General features: G+C 41.2%; 1 protein-coding gene across 1 annotated transcript; it reads right to left on the minus strand.

Moving 5' to 3' along the window:
* Positions 1–23: 23 nt before the first annotated feature.
* Positions 24–19,218, minus strand: LOC145237174 (EF-hand calcium-binding domain-containing protein 6-like). The gene is made up of 32 exons (XM_080099942.1): positions 18,203–19,218; positions 17,298–17,452; positions 16,963–17,115; positions 16,311–16,497; positions 15,823–15,994; positions 15,325–15,458; positions 14,820–14,968; positions 14,395–14,543; positions 13,161–13,272; positions 12,733–12,852; positions 12,524–12,660; positions 12,032–12,185; positions 11,613–11,728; positions 11,145–11,312; positions 10,609–10,780; positions 10,043–10,183; positions 9,324–9,431; positions 9,159–9,261; positions 8,795–8,927; positions 8,288–8,455; positions 7,894–8,027; positions 7,333–7,486; positions 6,289–6,424; positions 5,933–6,163; positions 5,395–5,601; positions 4,766–4,993; positions 3,174–3,302; positions 2,863–2,955; positions 2,409–2,586; positions 1,746–1,933; positions 1,265–1,414; positions 24–649 (listed from the first exon to the last, which is right to left on the minus strand). Exons 1-32 carry the CDS (start codon positions 18,312–18,314, stop codon positions 527–529), a joined length of 4,794 nt encoding a protein of 1,597 aa, XP_079956068.1. The 5' UTR covers positions 18,315–19,218; the 3' UTR covers positions 24–526.
* Between the last annotated feature and the right edge of the window lie 100 nt (positions 19,219–19,318).

Consider the following 19,318-nt stretch of genomic DNA (forward strand, 5'->3'; position numbering starts at 1 on the left):
GTCACTAGATGGCGGTAGGCAGGTTCACCATGGCAACGAACATATTATTTTATTATTTCTAACATCAACATGAGATGTTGAGGTGGAGCATAATTACCGGATGGTAGTTTTACAAACCAGTTTCCCTCAATACAGGATGAACTTACATGGTATCCGGTATTTAATAGTTTAGGCGGCAACTGTACAAAGCAAAAAAATGAGCAAGTCACAAAACTACTCTCTGGCGACTCACAGTGGCTGATACTGTCGTAATTTTTACATGGAAGTTGAGTTAGCTCTAGTCACTACATTACCTAAAACACAAACAGCCAAATACAACTTAAGAGACAAATGCAGAGAAAAGTTCGGGCCACCTCATCGGGCAACAAAACTAATTTGCTCTCAAGCATAGGCGGGGAAACACCGAAAGTGCGACAGGTAAAATTCTCAGGCTGACCGATTTAATGAAAACTCAAAACAACTCGACACGATTCAAACTTCCGCCGTCGGCCCGGAACGCAGCCAGTGACGTCATTAGCAGGTGACGTCATTGCAGGAAAGCGCGTATGAAGTCGTTGTAGGGAACACGACCCCTCATACCGTGGTCGTAGAATGAGAGCATGTGGAAGAAATCCTCCTCGGATAAATTGATCGCGAACTGCCGTAGAACCTGAACAAAGTTAAGTTGCTGTTACGCGGGTAGCTTAAACACAAGTAACGCCGCAGTTCAAGCTGGCATCTGCAAACTGGGGTAGCAAGAACAGGCAGCTGTATAATAACACAAATATCTGCATTATAACAATGTAACTGTATACGCACAATGTAAAACAATATAAAAACTGCGACTCCTGTGTATAAGTCCAATGCAAAACATCATCACTTTGCTGGACACACAGAACAAATCCTGACAGCTAATGCAAAAACGAAGCGCCTGACACGCCAAACCGGCTTAATTGGTTTCAAGGCAAATTTGCCGAGAACATGTGTTGCTTGATCCGGGGCACCAGGGCACCCAATTTACAGGGTAACTGGGAGCGGCAATAAATCATTCCTCGATGCATGGATGACATTTGTCTGTAAGCGTGTTGTAAGATGCACAATTCACAAACATTGATTGTTGTTGAGACGCAAATGGCAATAAAATATTTTTTATTTTCTCGAATAAGATTGGTTTGTCGTAGAAACATTAAAATCTTGAGTTACAGTTTTAATCCGTTTTACCCAGTTTTATTTCAATTGAGTTTCGCACGCGACACATTTTTATTTTTCACTTTTTCCAACAAACCTGGCGGAATATTGAAGGTGTGACGAAACCGTCGCCCCTGGAGTCAATCATGCGGAACGACCTCCTCATCTCCTTCCAGCAATGCAGGATTCGTTCGCGGAGTTTCACCATCGCCTCGATGAAGCTGGCGCTCTCCTTGCCTGTGTCCACCTGATGTAACAAACATCACATTTCAACTGCAAGTGCCGCCGAACATCTCATACTTGAATGAGTGATATCGCGGGTAATTGTTACGTCACACATCACGTGTTAGTCCAATACTGAGCGTTACAAAAGTTTAAATGACGGTGTTGCCCCAGCGCAGAAAGAAATCGTTCGATGGTTTTGCGCCGGAAATTAAACTTGGTTTTAACCATGAGAATATGAGTCAAACGTACCGAGCACCATAGTGAACCAAAAGTACCGAACTTAGTTAAGTACCGAGCATTCAACATGACGTTCTCTGTACCGAGCACCAATATGATGACTCAGCAAACCTCACCGGTAATCGGGCTGTGTGGATTTTTCGTCTTCGCAGAATGCCCTCTTCCTGTGGCTTCAAGGTCAATATAAAATGACGTAAAAAGTCTCGGTAGGAAAACTTTCCTGCGTTTTCACCGAGATCATATTTCACCATGAGTTGTCTGGCGTCCTCTAGTGACAACATCACACCGAAGTTGTCCAGGATTCCTGCGAAGATGAAATAACCGAAACGTAAAACTTCTGTCAGTAATAGAGCAATAGAAATCATAACTAACTTTCACTCCCTCACATTATGTGCGTGTACATCCCCGACACATCACAAACCAGAGTTGTAAGTCGGGCTTAGGTTTCTTCAAAAAAACTGGTCTGATTTGGGCCTGACTTTACACTCTGTGTCAGTACTTTTGTTAAATAAATTTAACCAGCTAAGTTGCCAGTTGCTGGACCTGACCTAATGTCAAACCGCCCGAAAACGCCTTGTGGAAGACCAATTGTTTATTGTGTTTGTTGTCTTTGTCTTTCCTGGGGCTTCAATGTATAGGCTTGTCAATAAAACTTTCGGGCCCAAACGGGCTTCTCAAAATCGATTCGGGTTCGGACCGGATTTCAGGCCCGTTTGACTCTGGTGTACATCCCCGATACACGAATCACAAACATCAGGTTTCAACATTTTTACGCCTACCAACAAATTCATCCGGCAGTACACAACCAGATCCATCGGCGTCGATTTTTCGACATTCCCGTTGTATTTCCTGCCAATGTTTGAAAACGAGCGTCTTCACTTTTGCTTCGGCGCTGTCAGCGTTGACGATAGGTGTCGCACTTCTCATCACGTGACCCCGATTGCCCTCAGCTGTGCCCTGACGTAATAAAACCACGTGTCATGACATCAACCTTATGAAGCTCTTCTAGCAGTTGTATTTTTATTCAGACGTTTCGACGTCCTATACAGGTCGCCTTCATCAAGGGTAAATAACACCGAATGTGCGTAGTATGACATGATTGGCTGATCGTTTCCAACCAAACTTCGTGGGTAAAAGATTAAAAAGTAATGCACCAAAACTTGACACAAGTTTGTAAGTAAACTCATCGGAAACCATTAAATAATTGAATTCACACCAACATTTGTCGCTCACCGTTCTGCTGGGAGGCCTCGGTAAATTATAATCGTTGTCGCCGCTAGTGGTGGGTTTTGCACATGCTTCGGTTAGTTGAATCTCGGCGTCGTCCTGTACGGGACATTGTAAGTTGTTGTTAGAAATGGCGGCCAAGTTATTATTTGACCAACATGATATTTATGAACCGTACTGTTGCCAACACAACTTATCATGTTAATTACGTTGTTTGAAGACAAATTCAAAACGAACACAGGCATTTTAACAACGGAAACGGGACTTGTGCAAAACCAGGTCAGAAGTTGAGAGCAAAGCAGAATATAAGTTTCTACCTTATTGGCAGTCGCATCTTGTTTGGGCGAAATCTTTTCATCGGATGAGCTGTTGTATTGTTTCAGGAACTCTCTGTATTCTAGGTTGTTGAACTCGTTCACGGCTTGTTTCGCCCAAAGTCGGTCGAACTGAAAACAGATTTGGCTCAATTAAATATTTCATCTAACGTTGGTTGCGCAAACAACAAAACCTTAGAACAAGTTTTGTGAAAAGGAAAATGTTTGAACAAAATTCCTGACACAGAACAGGATGTGGAAGTTACAAGTTCACCCTGAATTTCAACTCACATCGAGCTGCTGACTTGTGAGTTTTCGAATAATCGCTTTTCCGCTGGGACACATTCTGCTTACGTCATAACGGGTAATACTGTCGGTGAAACCGTAATCCATTGTTACGTCACAACACGCATTACGTCATCACAAATAGCAGTTAAATGCTAAGTGAGTTTTCGGATACTTTGCTGCAACGTAACATTAACTGATAAATTCTGCAATTAAGTCTGCGAACACAAATCTGACACAGAAACATTAAGCAACAAAAACTCCATTATTCGCCAACAATCAGTGATGTCAGAATCTAAAGCGGATTTGACACAAACTTTATATGAAGCTGAAAATAGTTACTGACGATTCGTATTCTGACCAAACTAGCTGTGAACGACCGAGTTATGAACGAGTATGGTTATACAACCCATTCTCCAGCGTGTGTGTGTGTGGTTCTGTCAATACGGCTCAAACACACAATAATCTTACTGCTTGTAATCACACAACCATGTCCGTCGCCACAGTAACGACGCCTCGATATTGTTCGCGAAACAAATTTGCGCAAATCCGCGAATTCTGGAACGTCGGGCGATTGTTTATGACATCACACACATGCACTTATAAATCGCTGAAACACAACATTTCACAAATTTGCTACACTAACAACTTTGCTAATCCGGTTTAAAGCTTGTTTAATTTCCGGAGATAATCCTGTAAGTCTGAGTTGAATCTGAAACTTCAACTCGTCTCAAGAGTTTTGCTCAGACCTGCCGAGTGCTGCTTAAGTGGGACTCAAGACCGTGTTGAGAAGTTCTCGAGTGGCACTTACCTGAACTTGACCGCTGTAGCACGGGAAGAAGTTTATGCGAAAGTTTTGCAAGATTGCCGACCAACAATTTGCTGCAGTTTGTCTCAAATGAAAGATTTTCAACTTGTAGGAATAACATAATATGTTTTATTTATTATTTTTCTTGAAGTAAAGTTACTTGTTGATTTTGTAACGCTGTAATACAAATTTTGACACGCCCGGTGCAGCCTGGCAACTCAGATTCGCGGGTTTTTCATTAATTAGTGACAAAGTGGCGAGCAAAGTTGGTGGCGCACAGCTGAGGAAATTGTGAAGTGGCCATCACTTCACAAAAACACACCGACAACGCAGTTCGAGCTCCTAAGCAACCTTGGTTAATTACGCAGCGTCACAGCACAATGTGCGGTAACATCCTACATCCTTCAGTGCAAAATTAAAGTTAAAAATTTCCATAATAGCCTATTAATTAAAAAAAAATATCATTATAACCTTAACAAAAGCAAATAAACACGTCACCCACTTGTTCGTCATTAAGTCGCATGACGTGTTCATTGATGATGTCACGGAAGTCTTCTTTTGAGACAACAAATATTTTCGCATAATCCGTGTCAGTAAAAGCTCTTTCCATGACAGGGTATCTCGCGCGAACCACTTCCCGTATACGAACCTCCACCTCATCCGATGAAAGGATCAGGGGGGTTTGGGGGGGTGCAGCCCTCCCGACATAATCCGTCCACTCTTTCAGTTTCTGGGGATCAAGTTTTAAGTTTATTGTGAAATTTAGAAATGACCAGAAGTTCCCAACCAGGGGTAAATTGTAGAAAGCAATAAATATTTTAGGTTTGTTGAGTTAAAGAGCAAGAAAATTATATGAAAATACCGAACCGAACCAAATTTATGTGTTCGGAAGAAGCCGAAAAAACGAAAAAGTTTTAATCTTTGCAGTAACAAATCAGCAACAAAAGGGATTATGGGGTTTACGTGTTCATGTACTCATCTACGCAAGTGCTTATGTACTCGTGTGTTAATGCTTTCATGTGCTCATGTTTTCACGTGCTCATGCACTCATGTGTTAATGTTTTCATGTAGTCATGTGATCATGTACTCATGGTATCGTGCACTCATGTACTCATGTGATCATGTACTCACCACATCTTTGATCATCGAGAAATTTTGCAGAAACACGATCCAGTTGATTATCTTGTTGGGGGAAGTCCCACTGCCGGATATCCTGCACTTAGTTAGGACGAGTTTGAATTGTTTGTCTGTGAGTTTGAAGCAGAAATTATCCAACATCCTCCGAAAGTCCGACACTTTCACCAAACCGGTCTGGGCACGGTCGAACGCGCGGAAAGCCTGCAATTTGATTGGTGGATAACTTTCATTAGCAGCAGTGGAGAATACAATAATGCTGGTATTGGATCAATTAAACAAAAGAGAAACAAGGCTTGTTTCTCTTCAGCTTATTTTAGAATTGACACAACTTTTGATGGACCTTGAAAATATGTACGTTTAACACAAAAACAGTTTTTTTATTATAATATTCTCAAAATATTTTAGCCAGCTCCTAAACCCGGGAGTGGGTTGGTAGTGGAGCAATCCAGTGTTTAAATAACTTTTTTAACTTTCATCTAGTTTGCTGTTTGGTAAAAATGTTGGCATCACCACGACGAAGAGCGCCACCTACCGAGTTCAAGCTGTCGTAGTTGACGGTGACTTTTTCCCGAAGTTTCGCGAACATTTTCTCACTACTCAGATGCTCGTAGCTTTGCCACGTGACCGGCTCCCTCGGATCCGAAGTTTGCCGACGTTTACCGAACCTTGAAGCTCGGCCATCGTCGATCGCCCGAAGAAAGTCGAAGTAGGAGAGCCGAGCTCGGGTTGTGGGGAGACCGAGACGTTTGAGAAGCGACAGAAACTGGAACAAGAAACATCGATGTCACGCTTTATTGAGGCTGATCACGTGTCACGAACATCGGTCAAAAATCCGCAAAAAAACGAAAAGAAACAAACTATAAACAATTCCCTTTAACGTCATAATACCTGATCTTCGTCGAGGAAATAATTAAGTTGAACCAGAACGCGTTGGAGGTCAGCCAAGGTCACGTAGCCATCTTGGTTTTTGTCGAGTTTTCGAAAAGCTTTGTCAAAATCCGAGTAATACTCGCGGAATCTGTCCCTGGTAAGGAAAGCTTAAATGTAAGGCCAAAATTATTTGATCAAGAACATATAACTTGTGTACAAAGAATATAATGCAGACGGTTCAACAATCGCTGTTGTCATCATCAATGCAGGTTGTCAACTTTGCTTGAAACATGATTTATATCAAGGGTGTGCAACCTTTATTACTGTGGGGCCAAATATAATCATCATGATTAGATCGCGGGTCGCACCTTTATATAACACAAGGTGATTTTACTCTGTTGCATACCAATCATGCCTGTCTTAAAAATATCATTATTCTGCTCAAAAATATAGATTATTTCGACTCGTTTGAAAGCACATTTGAAATCGAAGCGTCTCTGCCGCCGCACAACCTTTAATTAATGGGCCGCATTTGGCTCGCGGACCGCAGGTTGCACACCCCTGGTATATGTCATAGCAGAGTTGCAAGCGGGCCCGAAATCTGAGCCCGAAGCCCGGCCCGAACCCGAAACGTTTTTGAGAAGCCCGTTTAGGCCTGAAATTTTTATTGACAGGCCTATCCACGAAAGCCTTGCAACAAAGTAAAAGACAACAAACACAATGAACAATAGTAGACAATGGGGTAAACCATACGTTTTAGAGTAGGGTGGGCATTAGGTCAAAGCCAAAGAACTGCTACTAAAAAATGGCGGAAACGGAACGTAAAGTCAGGCCCGTTTTGAGCCCGTTTTCTGACAAATAACTAAGCCCGATCCCGGCCCGAAAAGCCCGGCCCGACTTGCAACTCTGTGTCAAAGAATTGGGGTAAAAAATAATTGCAAAAGGTGTGGGATGACGCCACTGATAACACGCGGATTACTAGTGGTTACAGGTGGTGACGTCGAAACGACAAGAACCGGAGATGTACGTGTAGGTGTTGGACAGACACAAACAGACACTTACTTCAGTTCTTTCTCCACCGTCTCTGCATTCAGATGTTGAGAATATTTGATCTGGTTCATCGCAATCTCTTCATGTTTCGCTTGTTGGAGTTCGTGGTGAGCCAGAACGTTGATGTAATTTTCCTCCACCATTTTACGACTCGTTCCCTGCAATCCTGTGGACCGAACACACAAGTTAACATAACAACTTATAATCTCAACCGGTTGGAGGACGAACTTGAACCGAATATTTTAATTAAGGCTCACAAACAGACAGAAGATGAAGGGCTCGAATCCCACCGCAACTACAATCTTGTTCGGTTTAAATCTCTCTCACGTCATCACCATAGTACTTCGTCATCACCATACGTAGTACTTCGTCATCAGCGCATACGTAGTATTACGTCATCAGCATATACGTAGTTAGTATTACGTCATCACCACATACGCAGTACTACGTCATCACCATACGTAGTACTACGTCATCAGCGCATACGTAGTACTGCGTCATTAGCGCATGCGTAGTATTACGTCATCAGCGCATACGTAGTACTACGTCATCAGCGCACACGTCACAACGTACCGACATTATCTCCGGGTGCGAAATTGAGCCCGAGTTTTTTGAGGAAATCCTGGTGAGTGATGAAACCTTTATTTCCTTCATCATATCTGCTCCATAATTTCTGAAACTCAGCGTTCGAAATCGGAAGGATGAACCTGAATGACCCGAGTGGTATTATGACGTAACAGTTGACAAACAAACAACTGATAAGTTATAGAACATTTTTTACAAAATTTTGGAGTCGAAGTGGTTTTTATCATTCTATTATTTTGAGCACAAAACAATTTAGGTCAGAACTGCTTGACCCTTTTGGTACCGTAAAAACACCCCGCAAAAAAGATAATTTCATGGGAATAGCGACTAGCTAACTATCTAGTTCCCTCACAAACACGTGCAACCCTGGAATCAGACGAACCTGTACAGAATCGATCGTAATTCCTTCTTCTTAATGATCCCGTTCCCATCTGCGTCGAAGCTCTGGAAAGCTTTGGCGAGATCCGACCAAGTTTGTTCAGCTTTCATGCTCAGATAATCGTGGACTTGATCGGCAGCTAGTTCGGTGGATGAGCGCACCTTGTTGAACCTGAGAATGTTACGTGGATTTAAACCAGCGGTTCTCAAACTATGTGTCGCGGCAGATTAGTGCAACTCGAACTCGCTGTTTACTAAATGTGGGCATACATATAAGCTCATTATTTCTTGTTTGTCACAAAAAGCATTCTTATCCATCATAATAATGTTGCAAATTAACAATTGTCACAGCAAAGTTTGCCGTGAAAATTTAGTTTGTGGAAGCGCCGCATGCTTGAAAAGTTTGGGAACCGCTGATTTAACACACGCGTAGTTGTTGCGTGCAAGAGCGAGTAGAACATGGATATAATATTTTGGCATACTTTGGGATATTTAGTAACCGCATCATCACCTGTGAGCTGAATTGAGCCATGGATGACCTTCCTCTTTGTCGACCACCTCAAACTTTGCGAGGAAATCATGATAGGAAAGATTGGATTTCCGATTTAAACCGAGCATGCGCAGAAGTTGGTGGAATGTTTCATCTGAAACCGAACAAATAAGTCGCATCTTTTGTGAACAGGTGTTATCTGTTGGCTATAGAAGTCTTACAGATCAAATTCAAAACTTCAACAAGACTTTCGACAATATAATGAAAGGGATTTGTAAGTATATACTCCATTTCGCATAAACTCATTTTAAAAATGCAATCAACTTTACAGGCCTGCTGGCTGAAATTAATTTATGCGTCATAAAGTGTTTTGTTTGTTCCTCACCCGTAATAATGAACATGAATGTATCAAGCAGCTTGCGGAATTCGTGCATTGTCAGGATTCCATCGTGATCGTCGTCGACTTTGTAGAAAGCTCCCCGCACACTCTGCGACCAACACATAAGCACACAAGTTGGAAGAACAACGACATTTCAATACATCAGCATACCCCGAAGTTCTGCCGCATTCTCTCCATCAGTTGTTCGTAGCATTGTTCTGCGCTCATATACTTAACATTGGTGGGATTCACGATGTGGTTCCCGGCCCGTTCAAGCTTCTGCAAGGTAACAACAAGATAACAACAAGACAACAACAAGACAACAACAAGACAACACACATATAGGACTGGTCAAAGAGCAAGTATTTATATAAGAGCACAAGTGTGTGTGGAGCGCCACTGGTGGTACGGGAAGGCCTTCTTTTCAGGTGCGAAAGTTTATCTGGTTTGAATAGTAAACAATAATAACATTAACCAAATCAAAATTATTTAAATAGCATAAAATTGCTGTAAAACTGTTCATTGTACCAGAGTTGTAAGTCACATCGGGCTTTTCGGGCCTGACTTTACACTCTATGTCAGTATGTTTTTGAATAAATTTAACCAGCTAAGTAGCCAGTTAGTGGACCTGGCCTAATGTCAAACAGCCCTAAACGCCTTGTTTTAAGCCAATGGTATATTGTGTTGGTTGTCTTGGTCTTTCCTGAGGCTTCAATGTGTAGACCTGTCAATCAAACTTTCGGGCTAAAAACGATCTTTTTTTCAATATATACGATTCGGGTTCGGGCCGGGTTTTGGGCTTGTGCTTTCGTGTTGGGCTCGCCCTCCAATTTCAGGCCCGTTTACATCTCTGAATTGAACCAATCTCATGTCTACATCATTTCACCCACCTGTCCAACCCCATGCGTTCTCAGATCCTGAAAACTTGCGATAAAATCGGAATAGTTGAGACCACGTGATGAGAAGTTGAGAGATTGGACGAGCTCTCGGAAGTGAGCTTCCTCCATCCTGAATCCCATGTCTTCCAACATCTGATAAAATATCTTGTGTTCAGATAATTTAACTTAAAAAAGAAAACTTAACTTGTACAAAATACGTTTTTATCCGTCATCACCATTTAATAAATAAAACAAATATGAAAAAGTGTAAGATAAGCGCAGCCGTAAAAGCCTTAACTGCAAAGAAGTTTTTTACTGGTTTTAACATTTACACAAAATAGGTTTACCTTTGAGCATGCTTTGTAAAGTTTGAGAAACGTTTGCGGCTGGTCTCATTTTTACCATGACAGATAACACACATAACAGCTCATGATATTAAAACTCATTACCATCTACCTTACGGGCTCTTCACCACAACAATACACCATTCTAGAGAGTTATGACAGTTTAATTCAGCTAAATTTTAAGGTCGCGCAACAACAGTCGGTTGCCATAGCAACTTTACACATGGCGCGTACTTTTCTGAAATCCCTCTTCGTGACAAAACCTTTTCCGGATCTCGAGTATCTGAGGAACGTCTTCCTGATGGCTGTATCGTGTTGTGACATTCGATCCTTCAGCTTCTTCACCACCTCGCTCCCAGTAAACAGGTTTGTGTGGAATAAATCAACCTTCTCTATCTCGTTGATTCTGTTGAAGAAACATGTTTCACGTAAAGAAATGACAATAAATAAACAACCGAACATGTCCACCAGTGATCTGTGCTAATTGTCCCCGAAGCGTGATTGAAAATGGTTTTGGAAATAATTTGATTACTATTATTATTTGTTTCATGACGTAATCATTTCGTAACGAAATTGTTTGCTATCTTAATTGTTTGAGAATAGGATTATTGTGGTATTTGCGGTTAAGGGATGTCAACCTTCTTGCGGGCATGAATCATTAATTATCCTAGTGGGTAAATACCCCCCAACACCGCTTTTTTTGTTGGTATGATTTGCTTTCAAACCAACTTAAGGATATTCAAACTTAAACCGCTCTCCTCGTATTTTACCTTTCAGACTGATCACTCTTCCGCTTCTCCTCTCTGTCGTAGCTCTCATTGTGTATCCTTGTGCTCATTCCCTCAAGGTCACCAGGACTCACATCAATACCGAGGTTGTCGAGGAACTTTGCCAGTTTGATCCGACCTTCCCCTGCCTCATCGCATGCTTTCCACATTCTGACACAAGTTGAAACATTAGCAGGTGAAAAATAACAAGAAGGTTTGGTGAAAAAAGGAAGTTCGACACCAAGTGGTGATAATGCCGATGTGACGTAATAAGCTTATCCTATGACGTAAAGCAGGTGGCGTAAAGGCAATTACAAATCCACAACATAAGATTGCCGCAAAGTCCAGCAAATCCAAATCGAAAAGCGAATTTTTCTGGACCGACCAAACTATGCAAGGTATATTGGAGCTGGTGTGCATTTTATGATGAGGGTTTTTTGTGATAGTTTCAATTGAAGTTTGGCAACTCACGTGTCGAAATGTTCGTCGGACACGGGCAGTGCGTATCTGTCTGTGAGGCGTCGTAAGTGTTGTCGGGAGATAGAACCATCGCCCACAGTGTCGAGAGCTGCATATTCATCCGCTACCTGCAAATGCGAGCGGAAGTTTTGGGGATGTAAGGTTTTGGTTGTGTGTGGATTCACATAGAAACGGCATCAAGCAAATGGGAAAATGAGAAAAACAAACCTTGTAACCCGAAATTATCCAACCTATTGAATGCGATGAGTAACAAAAACGAAAAAATATGACATTTTTAGTGTTCTCGAAAGACAAGATATTTTTCCTCAACAACGAGGACATTTTGCTTCTAAAGGAAGACGTGGTTGATTTGACAAACAACACATGAAGTTGCTGACACGAAATCCGCACATTATTGTGTGAATTCTCACCAGTTTGTAGTTTTCCGATAATTTTTCCCGCAGGATTCCTTCCACTGTGTCCCATGCGAGGATGGCTGGAGGCTGATTCTGGTTGAATTTGTGAGTGGAAAACAACCACTTGTGGGCGCGCACGGACTCCTTCGGCTCAAACATTTCAAGGAAGCTGAGATGAAAGTGACAAGTAAATATCACGCAGCAAAGCAGTAAGAAAAGGCGGGGAAATTTCACAAAACAAATAGTTAGTCACCATATAAACTGTTGCTGCCAGGCATAATATTAAGTTTATAGAGTTATTCTGGCAAATGTAATTTTATTCCGACGTATCTAGGTTCTTTACACGTCGTCTTCATCAGGGTAAATAACACTGAACGCGCTTAGTACAGTGCGCGATAAACAAAAGAAAAAAGAATGGAACGCAAGGACATCCTTAGTCACAGTCGCACAGATGGTTCCGTACCCAGTAAGTGGGTGAAAGGTCATGATAACGTGGTAATTTCCCACCTGTGATACTTAATAAGTCCAGTATGTTGAGGATCGAGTTGTACGAGTAGATCCTTGAAATTGTCGTCAGTCAGTTTCATCGCAAAACTTTCAACAATTCGTCGTAGATCTTTCCGCGTGATAACGCCCTTGCGATTCTGCGACACAAGGTCAAAAGGTCAGCGAAACTTTCTCACAACCCACATACGTCACCACGTATGACATCATACCTCATCGAACCCGAGGAAAGCTTGTTTGAGTGTTGCGTAATTGTTGATGACGTGCTTTCTTAGTTTGTTCATTATTTCAGGAGTGGTGACTTCTTCCATTCCTTGTCGGGTCGGATTCACCTGAAAAAATATATTAAAAATATTTCCGACAACTTCATTTTAAAATAAGCGCAAAGTAAGGTGCAACAATTTAAATTAGGTTTTATATAAAAACAAAAGTTCAAATGTCGCGGGTCAAGTGACTGATAGATGTTTTTTATTTTGTTTTATTTTTTCTGCCTATCCACGTTCTTCAAACAACTTTTGGGTACCTCTTTTCCAACTGTTACTTAGCACCTAACAAACAGGGTTAGCATTTTACTAACACTTTCAAGCACCATGGATGTTTGCATAAACACTATTGTTATAGCGACACCCAGCGACAGTACCTTGTGGTTTTGTCCGATCGGCAAAGTCTGACCATTCCCCCTTCCTTGTGGATCCTGGAACTTGCCAAGAAATTGTTCCCACGAGATTTTACCGGTCCCTCTGACCTCGAATCTAAACAAGGGATTTCATTTCACACAGAGAATAGGTAAAAGCTAGGATAAGGTTGTTTACAAACAAACTCCAGTTGAACCAAACAATGGTGGAACACTTGGTTCAAAACTGTCTATTTGGACCGGAATCGTTGTGAGCTTAAAGCAGTGGTTCTCAAACTTTTTTTTGTTGTGACGCCTCTGGAAAAGTTTTCTGGACTTGCGACTCACCAGCAAATAAAAGTTAATGAGAAAACTTATTATTAAACAGTTAATTTAAATCTATTAAACAGCACTTAGAGAACATTTTAGCCTAACTGTTTTTCGACAAAGTTATAAAACTGCACTCAACACTTTTAGTGCACCCGGCAATCACGTGCACGTGCGGGCTTTCAATAACGAATTACAATGAAAGTAATGTTTCAACTTACGCACAGTATAAACTGATGCAATTTACTGCTGCAACTCATGCACAATAATCACTCAAAACTTTAGCTAACAATTATACGTCATAACTACCTCAAGCCTTTGCTAGAAAAGTCGCCTTTGTTACATTGTTATGAAGACTCCGTTCACATAATCAAGTTTAATGCCCGCGAAGCGTCGCCCCAGACACGCGCCTATCACGCACTTGCTGCTTGTACAGTTTGGTCTCGACGTACATTAACGGATCAAAAACTTTTGAGGTAAATTTACGTCAATCCGCACTCTACGCAAAAAGTATTTGGACGTAGATATACGTTAACCGCACTGAAACCTCATTTTTTATGAGATAAACTGAGTTCAGTCACGAAACGGAAATATTCTGCGACGCCCTTGGAAAATTGAAACGACGCACCAGGGCGTCGCGACGCACAGATTGAGAACTACTGGCTTAAATACACGGCATCAACATGCACCGCATAATTAGATACACGGCATGCTTAGGCGGAGTGGTAGATGAACAACATATGTATGCTACAGAGTTGTTAACGGGCCTAGTCCAGCAGCTGGCTACTTAGCTAGTTAAATTTACTCAAAAAAATACTGACACAGAGTGAGGCCGGTATTTTCGAAGAAACCTAAGCCCGAACCCGGCCCGACTTACAACTCTGTTATGCTAATTTTGGTTTGAACGCAGATGTGATATTTAAGTCATACCGACCTGTACATGAGCTGGTGGAAAACCTCATCTGTGGTGGGAAGCACAAAGTTATCGAGGACAGCTTTCAAATCGTCGATCGCGATAAACCCGTCGTTCCCGAGGTCAAAGGTCAACATCGCACGCTTCACGTTGTGAAAGTTTTCTTGCATCTAGAAGGGGAGGATATTTTTCGTGATTATGAAAACAAACAATCACGGAGGTTCAAGTCACCATGACGTCACAGAAAACTATGTATGACGTCACACTACTGACGTTTTACAGTTTAAAGTAAAAATGATCTAAAACCAACTTATAACGGTCAATGTATGACAACTATTGTAATAAAACGCGTTCACAAGCACGTATGACAACCGACAATCGGCCACGTGACCACAGCCAAGTCGCCTAGCAACCACATACGTCACCAGGCAACCATGGTACGTCACCTTTTTTCTAAACTCTTTTTCTATCATGGAGAATGTCATGTCTTCGATTCGTTTCGACTTCCGTTTATTCCGATCTTTGTTCCGGTTCAGAACAAGATCAGTGACATCCTTCTCCCGCTCCAATCTCTTCTTCTTCGCATCCCACGGAGCTGAAAACATCGTCCGGTTGAAATTCGCAACAAAACCAAGTAACATGTTGACACGACCGACGAAAAATATTATTTGTGAAATGTGTTTCAGTTCCAACAAATTCTGTTGCTGAAAATATTTTAAGATTCCTGCAGTTTTTTCCCTAAATGCTGCGTTGCGATGACGTGGCGTGGCGGTTTTTGAGTTTTCGGATAGACACGTAAAAAATAATTGAGTAAAGTTCAGGAATGTAAACTATGAAGCACAAATATTCAACTCCACTCTATTATATAAATATATTATACAGAGAGTCAACTCTAAACTTTTGGACTCTGTTATTCCGTTTCACATAGTAAACTCCCACACATTCACTCACCGTCCTCAGTATTCTCTTCGCTTTGTTTCGTAAGAATCTGTCTCTCACTTGTCGCTGCGTTCACACCAAGTTTGCGGAGAAACTCCCGGTAATCTATTGCCCCCGTGTGTTGAAAATCGTACCGCGACCACAATCTATAGAAATCAAACAAAACTGGTGAAACAATATTTTGCAACAGTATAACACCAAACTGAAAAACAGTATAAGTTAAGTGTAAGGTAATGCTAAATTAAATTTAAGGACCCAAATACACAGGAATTGTTTCGACATTTGTAACACTATACGATCGCCATCAAAACCTTACTTTCATAAACTCGAGTTTGTTGAGCAAATGAAGTAGCAGACATTCATGAGTTTTACACAACGTTACTTGAAAGCCACAATGTTTTCCAACCTTATTTCAGTGAAGTTAAATATTTTCCCATCATGGTGGCACCACAGTCGATATCAATGATTAAACCTCCCCCACACACTAACACACTGACACTATGTACATACTTGTTGTACTGCGCGTCTGTCAACTTGACACAATAAGTTTCAATCACTCGTCTCAGTTCATGCCGTTGAACGTTACCGTCGCGGTTATAATCGAATAATCGAAATGCTTTGATGACGTTTTTCAGGTTTGCCGCCATCTTATGTTGAAGATGCCTTTCAATCGAATCAACGCCTGAAACAAGTTGACAAAATCATTACAAGCTCTCCTTATGTGATTAATTGATTAGCGACAAACCCACACAATAGCTTGTTGGGAAAGTTTGTTTTGAAAACGTTTCTTTCATACTAAACCAAAGCTTCCACTGCACTTGCATCAGTTTGTATGTTTTTCGTTATGCAATGTAATAAAACACAAAATTCGATCTCGCCGCTATAATGGCATCATCGGTTCCTATTTAAACAGAAACTCCTTACTCATTTCGGCTAATTATTACCCACTAGTTTCGAATCTACTTGCAAAAAACAATTCGATTCTCAGTTAAACCTACTTTGTTCCTGTGATGTTTTGCTGACAATCAACTTCCTCGCTTGCTCCTTCCCTCCACGATCGTGCAGATTATTGGGGAGTGAACCGGCCGATTTCGACATCACGATATCAGGAGGAGTGCAAGATTTCCTCGAGAAAATACTCAGAAACTTTATGTAAGAAATTGTTCCGTTGGCATTCACTCCCACCTGGGAAAGTTACACGACAACTTATATGTGTTGATTTGTATGTTACTGCTTTCTTAGTTATAACGTTTGTTACTGCATGCGGCATTACAAACATATTATTGTTGAACTTTTAGTTATAACTGTAACAGCGTTTTAAGTCGGGCCGGGTTCAGGCTCAGGTTTTGTTAAACAAACGGGATTGTTTGCGGGCCTGACTTCAAATTCTGTGTCCGTTTTTTTTTCAGATAAAAATGCCCAACTAAGTAGCTAGTTGCTGGACTTCACCTAAAGCCCGACAGCTATATAAAAAGCTGTTTTTAATTATATTATGTACAGTGGTGTGTTTTGTAAGCTTTATGAGATGCCTGTCAATCAAACTTTCGGGCCGAACCCGCCTCTCATAAACGATTCGGGATCGGGATCGGGATCGGGATCGGGATCGGGATCGAACTTCGGACCCGCTTATAACTCTGAACGACAACTTACTTTTGCGATAATTCCGTTCAGTTGTTCGGTTGTCATGGGAATAGCGTAGTTGTCAAGCACCCTCCGGAATTCCCCTTTTGTCACGTGAGTGCAGCGTTCCGTGTCGTAAAGATGGAAAGCTCGTTTCATTGCTTCAAAGTTTTCAGCTACTTTCTGCGCAGGAATTCAAAATCTTGTCAACTTAGAAAGTGCTGTCGCTTCTGCCATATATGGTAATGGATTTTTTCTGGTGTCATCAACTGCACAATGACTCAGCCAATGAGAATTGGGCCACACGAGTTTTAACCTCAGGAAGATCGTATAAATGAGTTCACAACTATTCATGTTACACCCACCTGACGTACAACCTGTTCAACTTCAACCAATGTCAACCGGGGGTTTGCCATCAACATAACAGTCGTACTGCTACCGGCTCCGTTACTCGGCATCTGAAACGAGCGTGACGACGTCACTGAGCATGAATTGCTCCTCCAAGCACGAACATTCCGACCTAAGCAGAGAAAAATCAGGAAAAAAAAAATGAAACACACAGCACGTTAAGATGACAACAGTTTAACAGATTGCTGGTACACAAGACACGGACATAAATAGTAGCTTTAATAAAAACCAAATCGCCAGCGATGTAGAATGAAACGTATTCATATAGACCAGTGGTTCTTAACCTTTTTTCTGTTGTTACCCACAAAATGTTTTGATGGATATCAATTACCCCTTTTTAGAAAAACATCACCTAATATAGCTTGCAATCCAAAATAAACCCACAGAAAAACAAAGTCATTATTTATTGTACATTCAAAGGTTCATTTCAAATGCAGTTAATGGGAAAGTTGATACTGCTTTTTAGCTACTAAGCCTGCAAATCTAGGCTGAGTGCTGGAGAGACAACATCGCATATCATTATCAATCTGAAGCATAAATCTATGTTACCCCTTACAAAATGCCAAATTACCCCTTTGGGGGTAATTACCCACAGGTTAAGAACCACTGATATAGACCTTTCTGTGTATTTAAACGAGCTTGTGTTCGCTTGTACATTATATTTTCACTGATGATGAGAATTGTTGTTGTCGAAACGTTTGGTTAATAAAATGAATAGGTTTATTCTACATCGATGGCAATTTGGTTTTTATTGCAGACTACTGCTATTGGGTAACTGGTTTTAAAGGCAGAATAAAATACAGCCAATAGAAACTTGCCACGTCACAATTAACGTACTAGACACGCAAATTTGGCAGCTTGCCTGTGTTCAGTAGAGGCCGCGGTGAGAATACGACTCCTCTTGACGAAGGGCGCAGGGCAGGGATTTCAGCTGGCGAAGTGTTAGGTTTGTGGATGGCTTGTACTGCTGCCATATCTGTTACCAGTGGAGGAGGCAATTCCACACAAGATTGTCGATCGTTTAACGCTTTTTTGCGGTTTTTCTTGGACTTTTTGATCGGAACCAAAATGTAAGCGGTTAAGTTCTTGTCTTGAGACTCGCTCGGTTCTACACTGACCGGTAAAAACTTGCGCTATGAAAAAATGAGCACAAATAAAAATATCGCAATATGGTAAAATAATAGTCACTTAAACCTCGGTTGTACAGCCTTACTTTGCCACTAACCTACATTCGCACATTACTGTTAATCTAACGGTCCACCTGACAAAATTGCTTACCAATACCATTTCTGCCTGTTGAAACCTCGTTTGCTTCTGTAAATGTCTTTCAGCAAACTTAAAACAAATATTTTTTGCACTAAAAACCAACTGTCCATTGTGACGACTTTTGTTTGTGACATCACAGTACGTCTGTCGGTTTATAACTTGTTCAATAACTTAACGTGCAAAAAACTAGTTTATCTTAAAGTCTTGTATATCTATTTGTTTCGATTTAACTACCCCTAAAACTGAAATTTTCCAGCTAACCTCTAAGCTGCAGCTTTTCATTGTAATAGCAGAGCGGACAAAACACAAACCGGTGTAAATTATCTTTAGTGGCGAGCCCTCTTCAAAGCCTATTGTCGTGCGTCGATTAAATCCCGGTTAAAATGTTCGAGACTTGACACCGACACACCAAGTACCCACGCGATACGTTGCTACTGGCAACCTACGCCACCCAGCCGTAACGCGCCCACATAGAAGTAAAACTGCCGGTCGCAGTGACGCAATTGTTTGTGTTCATTATAGAATACATGAGCTGCGAAACCTCACAAACAGAAAAACCACAAGCGTTTAAAAACCTGTGCAAGCTATGTCCTAACTGAAATTTATCTCATAAAACATTTTTATCTTTTCTACTGTATACATTTTCTTTATCACAACAAACAAGACAAAAATTCTAAAAACTTCCATTATAATCTTGCAGTAGAAGCCTAGC

The sequence above is a fragment of the Phallusia mammillata genome, chromosome 7, assembly GCF_965637545.1.
Source record: "Phallusia mammillata chromosome 7, kaPhaMamm4.hap1.1, whole genome shotgun sequence".
Classification (NCBI taxonomy): domain Eukaryota; kingdom Metazoa; phylum Chordata; class Ascidiacea; order Phlebobranchia; family Ascidiidae; genus Phallusia; species Phallusia mammillata.

What these genes read in the sequence shown, in the direction of transcription:
- LOC145237174 (XM_080099942.1), bottom strand. Translation starts at nt 18,314, where the DNA reads ATGGCAGCAGTACAAGCCATCCACAAACCTAACACTTCGCCAGCTGAA. An exon ending in CGATCGGACAAAACCACAAG is followed by an intron (nt 12,853 to 13,160) that starts GTACTGTCGCTG and finishes ATATTTTTTCAG; the next exon opens with GTGAATCCGACCCGACAAGG. An exon ending in TCCGACGAACATTTCGACAC is followed by an intron (nt 11,313 to 11,612) that starts GTGAGTTGCCAA and finishes AACTTGTGTCAG; the next exon opens with AATGTGGAAAGCATGCGATG.